The sequence below is a fragment of the Staurois parvus genome, unplaced genomic scaffold, assembly GCF_062004578.1.
Source record: "Staurois parvus isolate SC_StPar_1 unplaced genomic scaffold, SC_StPar_1.0 ptg000019l, whole genome shotgun sequence".
Taxonomy (NCBI): Eukaryota; Metazoa; Chordata; class Amphibia; order Anura; family Ranidae; genus Staurois; species Staurois parvus.
This window is the reverse complement of record NW_028317815.1, coordinates 31,800,049-31,820,377: the sequence shown is the minus strand read 5'-3', so window position 1 is coordinate 31,820,377 and position 20,329 is coordinate 31,800,049. Positions and strand designations below refer to the sequence as shown.

Genomic DNA, 20,329 nt, shown 5'->3' with positions numbered 1-20,329 from the left:
TCTATGAATAGAGGAGGCAGATCTTTTATTCATCTGCTTGTCCTTCATTCATAGAGTGCTTATCATTGCTGGAAGCTACAGTACAGCTTCTGTGAATGGAGGAAGGGGAGCCAAAAGGGCGGCCATAGTTGAAACTCTTGATGAGTTGTCATGATAGGTCCAGAGCCATGTATTACACCCTACAAAACTGGAAGATAACCTCGGAGGGATGGGGGGGGAGACAATTGAAGATTTAAACAAAAAGAGCAGGCATTAAGTACCATTCCTTGTGGTAAATTAACTAAACGTAAGCTTTAACATTTTCCCATATATTTGCATTTGCTCACTAGACCATGTTACACAGGTAGATAATTCCCTGGCAATCCGATTCATTACCTTTTGAGGCCTAAGTGCAGCCAAAATAAAAAACACAAAAATCAGAAGAAGAGACATGACTTAGTTGGATGTGGCCAATGTGCTGATGGCTCTTTTTTTAGGTGAAATCCTCCTCCATCCACATTCCACCACACTAATCTTGTCTCAAAATGCCAACCAAATCGCTCTCTTTGTTCCTCTCAAGACCTCCTGCTCTCTAGCTCCCTTACCACCTCCTCCCATGCTCACCTCCAGGACTTTTTGCCAAGCCTCTCTCATCCCATAGAGCTCCCAACCCCAATCTGTCCGGCTATCTTCCACTCTATCCACATCCCTGAAAACCCTTTTCTTCAGAGAAGTCTGTCCTACCTTCATCTAACACCTGTATTTCCACTTTCTCCATCAGCTCAACCCCCTCAGTTATTACCTTTTGTATCACTTGATGCACCCTTTTAGATTGTAAGCTCTGACAAGCAGGGCCCTCTAAATCCTCCTGTATTGAATTGTATTGTATTGGATTATATAGTGTTGGTGCTATATAAATCCTGTATAATAATAATAATAATAAAAACAGGAATTTACTTGTTATTTATTGAGTGACAAGTCTTAACTCCTATAGTAAGTCAGCCTCAATGAGGCAGGAACAAATTGGATCATGCTTTGCTGAGTTTTTTTGCCTTCCTCTGGATCAACTGTGGGTATAGGATTATAACTTTTTTTTTTTATGGTTGAACTGGATGGACTTTTGTCTTTTTTCAGCCATACTAACTATGTGACTCTGTAACGTCAAGAAAAAAGCTGAATATGTGCTAGTTCAGACCACTTTGCTTGTATAAGAACACATTTGGATAGCTTTTTTCATATGTTGACCCAATCATTTTACTGACTTTGTCATACTTTTTCAGCAAGCATTCAATGCTACTGCAGTAGTGAGGCATATGAGAAGATTGCACCTTGGTAGCAGCCAGGACAGTTCAAATATGTCCAGCAGTCACAATCCTGCAAGTGTGCTTCCAGATGGCACAAGTCACAAAGACTGTAAGTATATGCTTCTGATGCTCTGTTCCCTAAATTGCCCTCTACATTACTACCTTGTAATTCTGTTTTCTTTGTGTAAACCACCAGCATTTGAAGGTACACTGTCATCAGACATGAAACGTTTGTCTGTACTGTGTTTTTTTCACCTCTTGCATGTGGACTCTTTGATAGCCACTGTATATCCCTCTAATATTCAGTATACTGTGTATTCAGTGAAACATCTTGTTACTACGAGGTATGTGCTGGTATTTGCAGAAAGTGTAAATTGAAATTTAACATTTCTGTTCAGCATGTTTTGCCTTTACTTTTTGATTATAATAAATAATATACTATGTACAGGTGAAACTCGAAAAATTAGAATATCGTGCAAAAGTTCATTTATTTCAGTAATGCAACTTAAAAGGTGAAACTAATATGAGATAGACTCACTACATGCAAAGCAAGATAGTTCAAGCTGTGATTTGTCATAATTGTGATGATTATGGCTTACAGCTCATGAAAACCCCAAATCCACAATCTCAGAAAATTAGAATATTACATACAATCAATAAAACAAGGATTGTACATAGAACAATATCAGACCTCTGAAAAGTATAAGCATGCATATGTACTCAGTACTTGGTTTGGGCCCCTTTTATAGCAATTACTGCCTCAATGTGGCGTGGCATGGAAGCTATCGGCCTGTGGCACTGCTGAGGTGTTATGGAAGACCAGGATGCTTCAATAGCGGCCTTCAGCTCTTCTGCATTGTTCGGTCTCATGTCTCTCATCTTTCTCTTGGCAGTGCCCCATAGATTCTCTATGGGGTTTAGGTCAGGCGAGTTTGCTGGCCAATCAAGCACAGTAATCCCACGGTCATTGAACCAGGTTTTGGTGCTTTTGGCAGTGTGGGCAGGTGCCAAGTCCTGCTGGAAAATTAAGTCAGCATCCCCATAAAGCTCGTCTGCGGAAGGAAGCATGAAGTGCTCCAAAATCTCCTGGTAGACGGCTGCATTGACCCTGGACTTAATGAAGCACAGTGGACCAACACCAGCAGATGACATGGCTCCCCAAATCAACACAGACTGTGGAAACTTCACACTGGACTTCAAGCATCTTGCATTGTGTGCCTCTCCATTCTTCCTCCATACTCTGGGTCCTTGGTTTCCAAATGAGATGCAAAAGTTGCTCTCTTCAGAAAAGAGGACTTTGGACCACTGAGCAACGACCAGGTCTGTTTTTCTTTAGCCCAGGTAAGACGCTTCTGACGTTTGTTGTTCAGGAGCGGCTTGACAAGAGGAATACGACATTTGAAGCCCATGTCCAGGATCTGTCTGTGTGTGGTGGCTCTTGATGCACTGACTCCAGCCTCAGTCCACTCCTTGTGAAAGTCCCCAACACTTTTGAATGGCCTTTTCTTGACAATCCTCTCCAGACTGCGGTCATCCCTGCTGCTTGTTCACCTTTTTCTTCCACACTTTTCTCTTCCACATAACTTTCTATTAATGTGCTTTGATACAGCACTTTGGGAACATCCAACTTCTTTTGCAATTACCTTTTGAGACTTTCCCTCCTTATGGAGGGTGTCAATGATGGTTTTCTGCACAACTTTCAGGTTAACAGTCTTTCCCATGATTGTGATTCCGACTGAACTAGACTGAGAGACCATTTAAAGGCTCAGAAACTCTTTGCAGGTGTTATGGCTTAATTAGCTGATTAGAATGGGACACTTTGAGCCTAGAATATTGCACCTTTTCACAATATTCTAATTTTCTGAGATTGTGGATTTGGGGTTTTCATGAGCTGTAACCCATAACCCTCACAATTATGACAAATCACGGCTTGAACTATCTTGCTTTGCATGTAATGAGTCTATCTCATATATTTCACCTCTTAAGTTGCATTACTGAAATAAATGAACTTTTGCACGATATTCTAATTTTTTGAGTTTCACCTGTATGTGTATATATATATATATTTATATATATATATTACATAAATGGCTGTACAATATGTGAACTGTAAACCAAGGGGTAGGCAACACAGGATCAAAAAAAGTTAAAAGGCCCAACATAGAGCACAAATAAGGGACTGCGTGAAGCTGGCATCAGAATAGACCAAAAGTTTCAGTTGTTAAAACTTGGAAAACGTGAGAACTGAAGACAAGGTAGCAACCTTACAAACCTGGGAAACAAAGGCCTGATGGCAAAAAGCACTGCCAGCCCTGGTGGAGTGAACCTTTATTGGAAAAGGCTGAACCTGACACCAGAGACCATAAGCCTTAACAATGGTCTATCTGAGCCAACTAGAAATGGTTGAATGAGAAGCAGGGGGCCCTTAGTCAACTAACCATGGAGCATGGACATTTGCGGATGGTTCCCAGGAATTATCCTCTGGACCGTAGCCTTTCCATTTGATGAGGAACTGGGTCTGGGTATCACTTATGATTGAATTAAGTGCTCTGTGGGGTGTTTATCTTATTTCTAGTTGCATCTTGTGAGAAGGTTATTTTGAGTAGCATAGCATCATGTTTTTATTTCATTTTAGTTTTTTACTTTATGTTATTATCACTTACCATTGAGTTAAGTGCTCTGTGTGTGTTTATTTTATATTTATTTTTAGTCGAATTTTGTGAGAAGGTTATTTTGAGTAATGCAGCATCATACGCAAATATGTGTTTATTTTTTCAACTGCGTGAGTCGTAATATAGTGTTTAAAGGGGAATAAAACTTTCCTAAAGTAAAATGCATTTTTTTCATTCATTCATTCACTTTGAGCTTTACCATATTAATACATTACATAAAAGTCACATGAAGGAGATTTTATAATCAGCAGATGTTGTTGACTATACTGTGAAGTAAATATATGGGTGAGCACAAATTAGGTAAACTTTGCTTTGGGAGAATTTACAGGTAGATGCAATTTTTAATTATTTTTTTACTATTCCTTCCCAATATAAACCAAAGAAATAAAAAATGTGTATGCAAATTTGCTTACCAATTATTTATTTATTACAGGTACTTATATAGCGCTGTCAATTTATGCAGCACTTTACATATATATATCAGTCCCTAACCCTCAAGGGGTGTACAATCTAAATTCCCTAACTTACATTCATACATACACATACTAGGGCCAGTTTAGACAGGATCCAATTAACCTACCAGCCTGTCTTTAGAGTGTAAGAGGAAACCCACACAGGCACAGGGAGAACATGCAAACTCCAGGCAGGTGGTGTCGTGGTTGGGATTTGAACCAATGATCCTAGTGCTGCCAGGCAGAAGTGCTAACCATTTAGCCACTGTGCTGCCCCACAAATTAAATCCCTATCTTTACCACATGGGTTTAATGCGTTAGGGTAGACTGAAAATGCTAAAAGGTAGAATTTGCAGAACAGAGACATTAATTAAATAAAAAAAAAAACATTCTTGGACTCGAGGGGATTTTAGCAGAAAAAGGCCCAGGGTTTCAAGTGGTTAAAGGTATTTGATATGTACTATTTCCTTGTTCCTTGGCAGACGCTCACACTTTCTCATCCCAGCTCTAATTTTCACCAAGTAGACAGCCACAAGTCCTCATCTCCCTCTGGTTACCTTCTTTTTCCAGTTCTATAGTCAGGAGGTATAGTGGGTGTCTGGAAGGTTGTGGGGAGTCAAGATGAGGAGAAAGTATATGGGCAGACACTGCGACAGGGTCTGTAAGAGAAGGATGGACCAGTCTGGCACTTTCAATTTCTTACAAGCTTTTTTTTTTTTTAATCTCTCTAGAATGAAATCTTTTCTATCTCTGTTCTATATGTTATATTTGCTGTATTTATTTTCTTTTTAATTTACTTTTTAGCTTTGCTACTATAGATATGCACTACAATACATTTGATCACCCTCCCTAGTGTGGAATAGAAGAAGACGAGGACTTTCTAAGACTTGTGTGCATTTTTCTAAAGGCCCATCTAGGTTAAGACTCTAAACAGGCCTGAAATCTCATTAAATAAAAAAGAAGATTAGTGACACAACACAGACAGTTCTGGCATTCTTTATGTATTCTAACAAATCTTTAGCCAACAGGAAACCAGAAATGTTTCCAGTGCCTGTTCACTGCATAGGAAAATATTAAACACACTTGTTTGTCCAGCCATAGCTGAGGTGATTGCTGTATTATGTGAATATTTGTGTGTATTTTACATGTATTTAGTGGCACAGACATGCAAACTAAAACAGGTCACTGTTATCTACTCTAATCCTCCATAACTTTAATTACAAACATTAATGGAATCATAACTTACAGTACATCTGATCAATGAACTTTAAAAATTGGTGGTTGGTAGTTCCACGGTACCTCACCCAAACACACAGAATTTGTTTATGGAGGAAAAACAGACCTTTCAAGGTATTTTATTTACGGTATTAGTCACAAATATAATTCTAAAGTTCAGTTACCTTTCAGAAAAGGAAAAAAAAGGCCAGAATGATGTTTAGTTTAGCCAACTACAAAAAAAAAAAATTGGCAACAGAATGGTGTTTAGGTTGCCCACAGAAAAAAAACTCCATTCAGATTCTAAAACCAACAATTGGGTTACATATATTCTTTACAAATATAAGAATGTTGATATGCTTTAGATGTTATCTTAAATTCAAAAAAAGTTTGTAAATGTATCTTGTGCACAAAAACTAGCTTAATATGCAAATAGAATAATAATAGTAATCTGTATCAAGTATAACGGACATACACCTGTACCTGTAGCAAAGCAAATATGGCAACTGTTGGGACCAGTTTATAGCTAGCATCAGAAAGAGTGCACATGGGCAGGGCAGTGCACAGAACAATGCAAACATTCCCCTGCATACTTTCCAATTAGTCTGCTCAAAAAGCCTATTTAAGCTGTTTCAACATTTGAACAGCGCCGTCTTTGTGCATTTAAGAACATTGTATAGACTCCTATAACTATGTTTAGTTTTGTCTTTATTTCTACTAAAGGAGCAAATATTTGACATAATTAAAGTCTAACGAAAATGTAAAGGGTTTTTCAAAGCACTAAAATATTGGGTATCTACATGTTATCACAACTAATAAAAAGTATAGACTGAAGGTCTAGCTAATGTATATTACAATTATAACATATAAGGTATTTCATCGCTGCTGCCAATCTTTTATTTTGTTCCAGTTCTTCAACATAGACATTTACACATCCGGAGCTACTGTAAGTTTGTCAGTAAAAGATCATTCTCACTAGTGGCATTTACACATTTTGTACACCAGGGTTGGAGAAATATCATGAACCTTTGAAAACAAAAGCATATGTTCCCTGCCTCTATAAATTGCCTGCTGGCTTTTGTCTACCCTTGAGCAAACCTCTCCACTTTGTTTTTACTATTACTATTTTTTTTTCAGGTAAGTCTCCATCAAGCCCATACAGCTTCCTAACTGGAGTTACTCCCTCTTCTACAGCCATTACTGCAGTAGGCGGAGATCGAAGACCGAGACCTGCCTCAGTTGCAGCAGTGCATTCTGGGAGCAAATAAGCAGCCAAAGAAAAACCAAGGTGGAAAGTAGCAGACTCTTCGCATGTGATTTCATTCTGAATTGTGCACTGCAGGATGGACTCATTAAAAAAAAAAAAGGAAATTTTTTATGGCCATATTTTATACTGCAACACAGATGGTTTCATCTATTATAAACTGCAATGGCTCTAGCTCCAATAAGGCAAAATAATTGTATCTGGTGCTGAGCCTTGCAATATTCTTACTACTGGACATTAATTTTTTTCTGATAATTTGCTTTATTCTCAACGTGGGTATTGGTACTGTATATGTTGTATTTTTTCATTAATTGAGGTATCAACTGGATTATTTAATTAATACTAATTTTGATGGGTTACTTTATATGTTTATTTTATTATGATATTTTTCATTGAAATCATGCTTTCCCTCTTTTCCCCATGGAGGTAGACAATAGACTAAGTAAAAATTGAGACTGTAAAACTTCAGTACTTTTCAAATAACATTAAGAAAACTCTCCTGTACTTATTACACCTGTCAGTGTTCTAAATGTACAAAATGCAGACACCAAGCGGTGCCTGTGCATTGCATACCTCTGTATGCAGGATTTTGCACCCCGGGTGCCCTAAATTCCAGAGTGCTATAACAAGAAAGGGTTGGCACTCCTTGATAATTTTGATTAGTAGCCTGCCCTTTCTTGACTTGCCCTCCATAATGGCAATGGGCCTTCAGAAACTTGTGAAAGGTGTGGTCCAGTACTCAACACCATGAGGAAATGTGCAAACTGAAATATTTGTATAGTATCCCTAATTTGGAGCACCCAGGGTGCTGAAGACTGCGTGTTAATGAATGTGCCACCACCACTTTTTGTCTGTTGACCTTTTTTTGACTGACAGGTTTACTTTAAAGGGGATCTTTTTCATGAATTCCAATGGTAACTCAACGGTCCTTTATCAAACCTCCTGCTAGTTTGGTAATGTAAATAAGTGAGGTGATTACTGTCTGAGATGTCAACTGTGCAGAGCTTAGCCAAGGTCCTCCAGGACATGGTGAAGGATGCCAGTCCAATACTACTTTATTATCCTCACCCCTTTTTAGTCACTTACCTGGTTTATCAATGAACTGATGTAATTATACAGTAATAAGTTATTACTGATATAAGTCTCTAAAAGAATAGGGCTGTATTTACAGAGAATGTAGAATGGGAGAAAAGTCTGAAACCATGGACACATTCAGATTGCTGCGACTGTCTATATGGATAAAGAATTTGAGAGGGAATGCCTGATCATAGTGAGGCAAGTGACTAAGGTGGGTGAAAGTATACAGCAGCAGAGGCTACAATTAGAGCCCATAACTGCCATCTCATCCATTTTCTAGGATGCTCATGATGACTAAGAGACACTGTTCAAATACTTGAAATTCAGACTTTTTGCTGGCATTATCTGTAAAAAAATTAACAGAATATACCATTAAAATGTAATTAGAGTGGGAAAGAATTGGAACAATTTTTCTGCTGCCCCCTTCTCCCTCCATTCTGGTATAAAAAGGGGGTTATTGCTCTCTCTGCCATGTTGGAGAGATTTCCCTTCACTTGTTGATCTCTATAATTGGTATGAAGTACCAGAAATTCAGAAAGGGACAAGACAACAATACCTGACAGATATTTAACCCTTAACTACTTTGTTACCAAAAAAAAGCTTTTGTCTGGAATACCACTTCAAGTAACCACATGGGACTGTACAACAGGACAAATAACCACCCTGAATCCACCCCACCATAACAAGTAACCACAGGTAGGTCAGTAGCTCAAGCCAGTAGACAGCAGATACCCTGGACCTCTTAATTGTGTGTGGCATTTGATCTTTAAGTGTATTTAGTTCTATATTTAAAAACTCTGCATACAGTAATCTGTTTATAATAACCGTGTTTCAATGAAGTTTAATTTCTCTAATATTAGGTTGGTGGTCACATTACCCAGCTTTTATTTCTCTCTCATACAAAATGTGTCTTATTTAATCTGTCATTTGATAGCACAGTGCTGGACTGGGGAAAGTATATTAAAAAGGGCTAAGTAAGTAACTATGAGATGTGCTTATTTTTCTATTATGTGAGTTAGAGTTAAAAGAATATGGTATACATAGTCACAAAGCAAAATTTGCTTCAGTGGTAGATGTGTTATTCTTTTGTCTATATTTTACAATTTTTTCTACAGTTTGCATTTCTCAGCTTTTTTAATTAGGCATTCAAAAGATGCAAGAGTGAAGACAGCCATTACTACAGCAATTATGGTACGGAGCTATTGACATTGATTTACTAAAGGAGTAGAGATTGCTTGACTGATGGCTTTGCAGAGTGAACATAATAAAATAAAGTGAACTTGATTCCACTTTGAAAACCCAACCACATGTAAGAGAGATTGAAAAGCTGGATTCTTGCTAGCACGTGATTGGGCCATAAAAATATGTGTGTGTGTGTATTCTTAACTCAAAAAAGTACCTTCTATTAAGTTCTTTTGCTGTCATCTAACTTCATGTTAGAGAGTGGCTCCTCCTTGTAATGTCTTCTGTGAGGTCCTGAACCTCTTCTTTTCCCCATCACTTATCCATTTGTCCCATCTCAGAAGCAAACATTAGAAGGTGGCTGTGTTCCTAATTACAGTGGGACCATGGAGAACAAACGGAGCCACCCTCTCTTGGCCTCACAGACGACATTACACTGAGGCAGAAAAAACACAGTAAGAAACAAATCCATAAAAAATACATTTTTAAAAGTCATTTGGTAGTGGAAAACAAAAATATAATTTAGTGTCACTGTAAAGTGAATCCAGGATCACCTTTTTTTCTTTGCTTGGCCTCAACACCTTTATTAAATGAACCCCAGAGTCTGGGAAAGGCTTAAGCATGGTTTCACAGCTGCTAAAGTTAAAAGACGTTAATAGAGAATATGTTGTGCATATAAAAAATACATACTACAGATCAGGGGCGGACTGACTATTTGAGCACTCAGGCACTGCCCGAGGGCCCAGGGTCAGTAGGGGGCCCTATGAAATGCCCCTGGTACCTTTTTTATAGGCTTTTTTTGGGTGTGCTTTGAGTGTGGGCAAGGACACAGGGGCCCCATGATCCCCTATTGCCCGGGGGCCCCATGAGTTGTCAGTCCACCCCTGCTACAGATACACAATAGTCTTACTCTGATTAAATGGTGTGTGATTCTAGAGGAAAATATGTTTTCTTTGCTAGATCTGGGCTAGTATGACATAGTTCACCATAGCTGGCAACAATCTTTGTGCACTGGGCATTTCACTGTTAGATATTGGATATTATATTATGATGACATATATCAAAGGAAATACATTATTTTTATTGTATTTAATTTTATAAAATGGTTTGTTATACATTTTCTTTTGATATGGTAAGGGAAACTATAAATAAAAAGAAGCATAATGGAAACTACCAGCTCTTAATGAGTTTCAAAAGGCAATGTTTAGTAGCTGGATTTGTTATTGATTTCTATGAGCTATTTCAGATCATTTCTCTTTGTACTATATTAAAGAATAGGCCTAGATTGGTTTAATATCCAGGAGCATTTAATAAACATAACATCTATTCTATAGGTTGACTTTACAACAAAATTCCCAAATTTTAGTGCCATATAGTTTAGAAAGATTTGAAACCTTAAGCTCATCATCCACGTCTTGAATTTGGGATGATTCCTGCTGAATTGGCTGAAATGTGTAAGCCCAAAGTGGCCCTATCAACTCCACTGGGTTCAACAAAAGTGATTTTCAAAATCAGACAAGCTAGGTGGAAAATTTTCAGCTAAAGACTGATTGCATTTATTCAGATGCAGTAGCTACATGAAATACAGCTTTTGTCTTTTTTTTTTAACATATGTACATTTAGGACTCGCATCTTATGAAGAACTATCTCAGACTGTTAATGGATATAAAGTCTGTTTAGTCAATAATAATATCTCATAGTTTTTTCTTGGCACCAAATGTGTTATTGGATTCTAATCCTTTGGATTGTATGTTAGTGTGAAAAATCACAGGAGCCCTATTAATGTGTCCATAAAAGTGAGTCTAGTTCACATTGACTAATGGTATGTGTTGTGTTTTATGGGGCATACATGATCTGGAAGGAAAACTAGTACTGTACAGTATTTCGATTACGAGATAATACATTTGTTTATTTGAGTTAGGGCATTCTGATAAAATGGAAATTGGAGTAAAGCTTTTAACTTACCCAAAATGAATGATTCCATGCTCAACTGCCACAGACATGCATCCATGGTTAGAAATCAAGGTTGAAATCACACCTATATGTGCATGTTTTAATGCATGGCAAAGTACATTGGTTTTGGAGGGTTCACCATCAGTATCCAAAAGGCTGCTAAAGCATTTCAAGTAAATCAATGCACCTGAACCTTCAATTCACCAAAACGCAATGACATGAATACACACTGTATGCATTGTGGTGTGCCGTGTTGTCCAAAAAATGAGTCTGGTACACTTTTTGGTGCATTAAACCTCATGAGGGGTCCGTAGAAGATAGGCAGATGCAAGTCAATGCAAAAGCATAGGTGTGAATGAGTCTTGAAAGTAATGGGACAACCTATAACCACAAGTGTAACCTGTTTTCTATCTAATATTGGGATAATACCAGGAGGCAAGCTTACAGGAGCCCTGGTAGAAGTAAAAATTAATTTTTGAAATGGATTTTCTCCAGAGCATATAATCTACAGTATATTCCAAATTCATGATAAACGCGGAAAGAGTCGGCATTATGTAATCCTATTTTAGAGCAACACATTGCTGTTGTTTATTAACATAGAATGCTAGGTCTTCCTGCAGCCACCATCTTCTTTCCTGCGACTGCAATGTACTGTTCCCAGTGGTAAAGATAACAGAATATGAGTTCAGTGATGGATGGGCATTAGGAGTCTTGTACAAAATGAGAGCAGGGAGTGAACTACACATCTCGGGTCATAATATTAGTCCTCTACCTGTCCATACACACGAACAATTGTGGCATGTATTTGCCTGTACACTGCTGTGTTGTCAGGAGATCAGAAGTAAGAACATTGACACTGCACCAACACCTTTTCCCAGTGGTCCAGATCTGCTACTGTGATATGAATCCTTCATAGACATACTGTATGGGATTGGGATTACACAGGTGCATACACCTACTGTACTCACTTTTAAAATTGCACCAATCTTCAAAAAATATATTCTGCATAAGTCCAGGTCCCATTGTATTTATCCATTGTATGGACTCTTTGTTGATTTTAAACAGTTTTAATTGACTAAGAAATGTTAGAGTCCATTAGGTTAATGTAATTTCATAATTGAACCATTGCTTTAGTGTCTGTATCATTATCATCATGAGGGACAACCAAATTCTGTTGCCAATAGACGTCATTTATTTATTTATTTCATACCTTAAGAATGCATGCATTGCAAAACCTGAGCAATTATGGTGCATACATGTACCTACGATTTTTCCTGTTGCAAGAAAAGGATCTAAAGTTTTGTCAGCAAAAAAGCCCCAAAATATATAATAATCTGTATGTATCAGACACACAGGAGAGGTAGTTGTTTTTTAGAAGAGTGGTAAACTATTAGATTCTTTGTAAAATTGTTATTATCTGTGTCTTTATTAAGGTATTTCCCATCACTTCCTGTCTATGTGATCTAGATATTCAAAAGAACAGGGGCAAAATGAAAACATAGTTTTTGCAGGATGAGAAAGGGTTAGAATCTCTGTAGGATTTTTATCATCTGAGCTTCCAATTTAATTGGCAGATGTTAAGCATAATAAGAATTGTAGGAAAACACTCCATCTAAGACAAAAAGCTTTTAAAATCTGGAAGAGGTTCTAAACCTTCCACAGTCTATCTAAAACCAAAAATAAAAGAAATAAACGTGCATATATGTGTGGATACTGCTTAAGGTGCAATCATGTTCAGCACTCCATGTCCACCTCCAGGGTGCTAAGTGCCGGCTCATTTCCACCAACACTGCTCACAAATTAAATAACACAAGGATGCAGCAATCTTGTTACCTTTGTTCAAAAGCCAGCAGGAACATTCTGACCTGCTTCGTGGCAAGGTACAGCATTTTCTCAAAGAATACCAATTTCTTTTAGAAATCAGTGTGCCTTAGCATAAACAGCTTCACAATGTTCCTGCTGACTTTTGAATAAGAGTATTTTATTTATTACAGGTACTTATAGTAACAATATGGTTGCATCTTGACGTATGGTATTTCTTTGAGAAAAAAAAAAGTTTGGCTTTAAGTTGTTGGAAGCAGTGTTTTAAATTAATAATATAGTTACAGTATATCAAATGTTATTTAAATGTATTAGGTCTTATACATGAAATGCACATGGATCAAACCCGCTTCTCTCGTTAGACAAGTAACATAAGACAGTAGGTAAGACATTCATGCCTCTTGACACCTTAACAACAAATAAATCTTCCATTTTTACAGAAAACATGATTTTTTTTAAATAAACAATATTATTTAAACTACCCCTATAATTATTGTTTGACTTGGAATTATTCATGCCGGGACTTAATTTTATAAAGTTTTGTACCAGTTGCAAAGAATAATTGTTTTTGTTATCCTATATATTTGAAATGCTTAATTTGATTTTTACAGCAATTAAAAAGCCTAGGGAATTTACAAGAATTTTGTTTTTTCATCAAGCAAGCTTGATGTTTTTAAATATATTAGTTGATATAATGGGGTAATTGTTAGTAAAGTGCCAAGAACCTACCAGGAAAATGTGGCAATATGCACTTGGGTTTAAACAATTTGATTAGGTGATCAAAGAATGTAATTGCATGCTATGAAGCAGCATTTAGCAAACCTTGGCCAATCCTGTGCCACTGCCCTTTGAAATGTTCACATACTACCTAAACCTTTAATTGTTGCCATGTGTACTGCCATTGCCACACCTTTACCGGAAGTCACTACAAAGTCTTGACCAGGAAATTGCTCAAAACATCACACTCCTTCCCATCTTCCTGAGGGTATTTCATGTACATGTACCATTCAGTCCCCGTAGAAGGACTGAGTCATTGGGGTTCATTTAGTACAGACAAATATGTTGTTCACTTATCAAGGGAAATTCCCCTTAGTTTAGTGAATGTGGTAAAATTTCCTTTTCAAAAGAATACTCAATCACTTGCAAGAGCAATAAAACATAATTTTTGCTTGCACATAAGTGGATGGTAGAAGTTGACAAAGCTTCTCCGCATTCACTAAGTTTAGGGAAACTTCCATTACAAAGTGAACAGCCTATTTGCCTTTAGCAAATCAACCCCTTTGGCAGAGTCTGTATCTATTAAAGTGCTACTAAACCCACAACAGTAAAATCAGTCTGTATATGCAGTAAAGCATGCTTGTTATACTCACTGTGGAACCTAAAGGGTTAATCCTCTGCATTGATCCCTCTTCTCTGCCCCCCCCCTTTTGTTCAAATGTCCATGCTGATAAGACAGACTGAACCCCTGGCCCTTCTGCACATGACCGGTTTAGTGTGTATTGCTAGAGAGGTTGTTTTTTTTCTTGGGAGAGTGCATGTGAACAGCACAGGGCCGATCACCATCGACCCCAGACAAAGGTCGGGGTCCTGCATCCTCCTAGAGCAGAAAAAAACTCCTCCTACGAGCTTTAACCAGTGCTCTGCTGAAGTCACAAGGTTGCTTTAACTGCTGATGAGAAAAGGTATTTAACAGTTTATATTTACTAAAATAATTGCATTTCCATGTTCTGTGTACTGCGGGAGACCAGATATAGTGAATGTAGGATCCTGGGTTTAGTAACACTTTAAGTACGCTGCCCTAGAGACCATGAAAGAAGACAAATACATACTATCATGCTACATCTAGTGACTGCTATAGGTCAAGAAATAAATATTCGCATGTGTGAGAGTGTAAGTAGAGCCTTCTGACCAAGAGTTTCAATACATTATTGCAGACCTAGACTTAGCTCATTATAACATCACTCTCCACAAGAGCCCTTGGTTACCATAATGGGAAACAGACTCTACAATACAAATGAAATATCCCATAAATGTACCATGATAAGCCCTACCTCTTGCTGTTTCTTTGTGGGAGATGCAGATACTGTAGCTGCACTGCCCTTTCCAACATAGTAGGACAGAATGGATGTACATTGTGCCCTACAGAAGGACTGACCATTTATACTTGACCCAGAGAGTGAATACGTTCCTCCTCAAAGCTGTCCTGTACACACCTCTTGAAGACAGCTATTGTAGTAGGGATGTTTACAAACAATGGTACATGTTGTACACATTATAAGAAATATTGCACTGAATGATGTTCATATTACAGCATATTGCATTTGGAATCCTATAGAATCATCATGGGGTTAATAACCTTATATTAACATGTGTTTTTTCATAATGTTGCTAATACAACTGGTTATTGTTTGAATATTCTTATGTGGTGTGCAAATGCTCCTTGGTTTTGTATTGCATTATGAGTAATAAGAGGGAAATGCAGACAAATGGTTTTCCAGTTTCAGTTACAGTTCATTATTCATTCAGCAGGTTCTGGATAGTTTGCTGTAAAGGTTTTTCTGAAATACGGGTAATAGTTTACAAAATGAAATCTTCTTCCGTAGTGACTGATCCCTGATAAAATGACTGTTAGTTCTCCTCCTTTTAATTACTATGACACCAGAATATTTCAGGAGCTCACTGTCTATCCTTCATAATTTCACTGGTAAGTAACTGACCGTAGTTTCTGAGCATGTACTTATTTAGTACAAAGAGAAATGATGATGTGCTAAAAATGGAAAATTCATTTACACCTAAATATGGAATCATGGGATTTAAGACGAATTGCATTTGCCTTTTTCTGTTGTGAAAGGTATAAGGCTGATTAGGATACTACATGTTATACTATTTCTTTATTTCATTTTACTTGTTTCTTCCATCCATTTCCAAAACAGGGAAATGGGCATCCTATTATTCATTATTGCTAGGGCACACGCACGGTTGTGCAGAGGTCACCAGTAAATGCACCCTGACCCTGGACAGGCAGAGTGAGACTCTGCATCTCAGATATACAAGTAGCTTAAAGTAAAATTCCGGATGTGGCTAAATTGTACATAGTTACAGTGGTACAGCTTGGACCAGTGCAATTATGTCTATACCATACCTGGCCAATGCTCCTGTAAGCTGGAAGCAGACACCCCTACTCCAGTGATCACTTGTTTCTGAGACCTGTACAGAGTGGACAGCCTGATGCATTGTGAGCACAGGAGGTCAACCGATCTGCACAGGTGCCATTCAGAGAATATTTTGCATTTTCTGATTGGAGAGCATTCTCTGATTGGCATGACATCTCTGCACTAGCTCTGCCTCCTCCAAGTTAGAGAATGCTTTGCATTCATTCAGAAAAGCATTTTCTGAATGACGTCCGTACTGCGGGATCGACCTGTTGTGTTCAGTAAGCAGGAGTGCAGGTACTCAGCATGGGAAGCGGAAGCAAGTGGAAATCGCTGAAGTAGTGGCATCTACTTCAATGATTTCCAGTTTTCAGGGGCATCTAGCATGTTTGGTATATACATAGTTACATTGGTCCTAGATTGGCCAATGTAACTATGTATCATAGCCATGCCTGCAATTATTCTTTATTATTTGTGATTGGGAATGGGGTGACTTATGTGACTTATTAATATAAAAATGCACATGTTCTCTAAACACCCAACAGCATGGATGGGAATGAAAAAGTACAGGTTCACATCACTGCACTTCATCTCAATTCACACTTTAAAAGATAGATCCACTGACTCTTTCAAGACTGGCTGACCTCTAACCAAAAGCTGCTGGTCATATCACTCTGTCAGGATAAGTCTTAATTTAGGAAAAAATAAGTATTATTCAGTAAGCTTTTTATGAAACAGTTTAAGCAAAAGGTCTGCTTGCTTTTGTGGAGGTATGATCTGCTGATGATTTGCTAGGATCATTTCTGAGCAGCAGGGGAATCTTTATCTGCAATTTTATTTAGGTTTCTTTTTTTATTATTGGATTATAATAAATAGGTTGCCTGTGAGTCATTTTTAGGAAAGAATGAGCCAAAAAGAGTGCACACAGACATAGATCACAGTTTTGGGCTTTTGATGTATTCGGGATTTAACCCTAGCACCAGTAGACCTGCGTGGTGTTGCCTTAGAGTTCACATGAAGTGCAGGCCTTGAAGAATATTTAAAACTTGAATGTTACAGTGCCAGAAAAGCCTGTAAATGGAAAAATAGAAACTAATAAAACTGCATGAAGTTACAATGCATGTTCTGATATTTTACACTTGCTTCCCTACTGCCTTTTTATTCCATTTACTTGGAATAATTCCAAAGGCCAAAGTACTGTTCTTCAAAAGGAAAACTCCACTCATTAGGATGGTATCTGTTTCTGCAGGAATGGTAGATGAGGGGAAACATTGGAAAGACTGTAGAGGACTGGCTTGTGGGAAATAGTCCTTGCAGCAACTGTCCTGTGCTAAATATCTATGCAGTATTTCCGGTGTCTACGTTCTTTGTTGATCTAAGCTAAGCTTAGCCGAACGTAATGTCACCATTGTGTGTTAATGATGCTTTTCTGTCTTCTATGCATGTTACACAATGTCTTTGTCTTTTATGCCTTGTATTATTCTGTACTACTGTTGAGCAATGGTTGGTCACAGCAATACCTCCATTGTTATGTGTATTTACAAATTATATGAACTTTACAGACAGCGGAAATGCATGAGCTTCATCTGATATCTTACAACTCAACTTGGTTCGAGGAAAAACAGCATGCAAAATTTAATTGAAAAATCATAAATGAGTATTGATGGTTGCAAGCAAAAAATAATAAGCATAAGATCAAGCAATATAGAATACATTCCAAAATGTATCTTTCAAAGAGAAACTTTCTTTTTCATGTGTCCTACATGGTATCATTTATGTGTTTTTCAGAGTTTCACATCTAACAATTTTCCTTCAACTGCAGTTGGAAAAACATATAATGAGTTTCTCTTTTGGAATAAAGTGAAAAAATGGCCTTGATGGAAAAATGCAATGCAGAGATAATGATATTGACGTTTAGTCAGTTGTTTCTTTGTTAATTATTTTACCAAAGTGAAAGAGGCCTAGGTCCCATACTTCAAAGTGCTCCACGTTGAGCTTTTTCTATCTCTAATTTCTATTTCTTTAACTTGTGTTATTTGTGATTATGAACCAAGTTATCGTACACAGAAGGCACGGCAAAAGGGGTCTATTTATAAAAGATACTCATAGCGATTTGTCAAGTAAAACTGCATGTTCATTCATTCTGTGTGAATTACCAGCATTCACTCATTAGTTTTAGGGATTTTTCACACAATGTACAAAACTGGCTGTTGTGGGAATGGGGCAAAATAGAATGTTCCTAAGATGTTTTCTGTTTTGTTTGAAAGGTCTCTCAGGCTATTTTTTCTCTGTTCAAATGTTCCTAGGCTCTTGTTTTAGGCTATTTTCTCCTTTGGTCAAATATTTATTGGCTAATGTTTTAGGCTATTTTTTTCTACTCTACTTTTCTCTATTTTCGGGCATTAGGAACTGTTATATTTGCCTTGCAAAAGACAACTTAATTATCAGTAAGTAACATTTTGCACATAATATAAACATAGGCAAAGGTATTATATGCAGGTTTTGCATGAATGCTGATTTATTTGCACAGCAAATTTATTTTTATAAGTAGACCCCAAAGTGTGTATGTGGGTGCTTTGCAAATCCTGTAACATGTCTGCATAAAACAGAACTACACCTAACTAGGTTATGCTTGGTTAAGAGACATCCATGTATAAATATGTGTTACCTCTGCTCCTCTGTTTCTCTGTCTCATCTCATTCAGAGACATACCAGAGAAATTGTCTGTGGCATGCTCCATGCAAATAATGCAGCAAAAAGGGGAACAGAGGTAATTAATATTTAAAAATGTACATTTCCTAACTATGCACAACCAAAATTCTAAGGTGAACTTTGGGTAGCAAGTAAATCCCACCTGATTGACTGAGCCAGTAAAGGGTTATCTAGTCTCTGTCCTGACAGGAACACTGTTGCTTCCCACAACAAATGTAAAATGTACAGTTTATTGTACACTTAATTTACATTTTTTTTTACAATCAAAAATCACTCACTATAGAGAACTGCATTTTACAGATATATACAAAGTACAAATAAAAAAGTTTTTTTTTTAATTTATGAGCAAACAAAAAAAAATATCTGTTGAAAAGCAATCCAAATATTGCAATTAAGCATGAGCATAGATAGTGATATTAGACCGTGTGGAATTCGTTATTTTAAAAAGGCACAAAATCAATACTCTTCACCTTCCTGTCAGTTTATGTTATGTCATGACACTGATTTTTGAAGGATCTTGATATGTAAATAAACTTAATTTCACTCTCCGCTGCAACACAAATATTTAATACACCTGTTCTGGATACTTAGCAATGGAAACAATATTTAATTCTAAATCTATGGCAGTACTATGACACAATTTGATTATATATGCTGTAAAAGTTATGACTTCCAATACTGGCTTTTTGGCAACAATAGGAGCATGCAGCACACTATATTGCATGCATCAATCTTAAAGGAAATAACTACTTTATTAATAGCCGCTGATGTGGGTAAAAGTGTTTATATAGAGGATGTTTTACCAATGGCTTTATCTCTTGCAATGCATGAAATAAATGACAGCCAACTTCCAAATATTCAGACACAACTGTAATTTCACAATTGTAATGAACCTTCATGTAATTCTCTGCCTTGACAATCATATATACATATCAGTAATTCTACCATAATGTAAGCTGGAGGGATGCCTGACTGTTTTCTTCAAATAAATCCAGTTTAATCACCTCACTATGAAGTTTGTCGTTTTATTCAATACGGTTTAGGCATGACTGCCAAGTGGGTATACCTGTGCCCAAATGTGGGCAAACATTAGTGGGGTTTTAATGAATTGCAAATATACACTCACCGGCCACTTTATTAGGTGCCAAGAAAATATCCCCCACACCATTACACCACCACCAGCCTGAACGGTTGATACAAGGCAGGATGGATCCATGCTTTCATGTTGTTTACACCAAATTTTGACCTACCATCTGAATATCGCAGCAACCAGGCTGCCCATTCTCCTCTGACCTCTGACATCAACAAGGCATTTTCATCCACACAACTGCCGCCCACTGGATATTTTCTCTTTTTTATGAACATTTTCTGTAAACCCTAGAAATGGTTGTGCGTGAAAATCCCAGTACATCAATAGTTTTTGAAGTATTCAGACCAGCCCGTCTGGCACCAAAAGTCACTTTAATCCCCTTTCTGCACCATTCTGATGCTCAGTTTGAACTTCAGCAAGTTGTCTTCACCACGTCTAGATGCCTAAATGCACTGA

At 37.4% G+C, this 20,329-nt stretch overlaps 1 protein-coding gene across 1 annotated transcript in view; it reads left to right on the top strand.

Moving 5' to 3' along the window:
* The window catches only part of CAMK1D (calcium/calmodulin dependent protein kinase ID), a 356,591-nt gene extending 336,800 nt beyond the window's left edge, over window positions 1–19,791 (top strand). The window contains exons 10-11 of the mRNA XM_089686269.1: window positions 1,260–1,392; window positions 6,760–19,791. Of these exons, the coding sequence (XP_089542395.1) occupies window positions 1,260–1,392; window positions 6,760–6,890 (264 nt within the window). The 3' untranslated portion in view covers window positions 6,891–19,791. The remainder of the gene's footprint in view (window positions 1–1,259; window positions 1,393–6,759) is intronic.
* The last annotated feature ends 538 nt before the right edge of the window (window positions 19,792–20,329 follow it).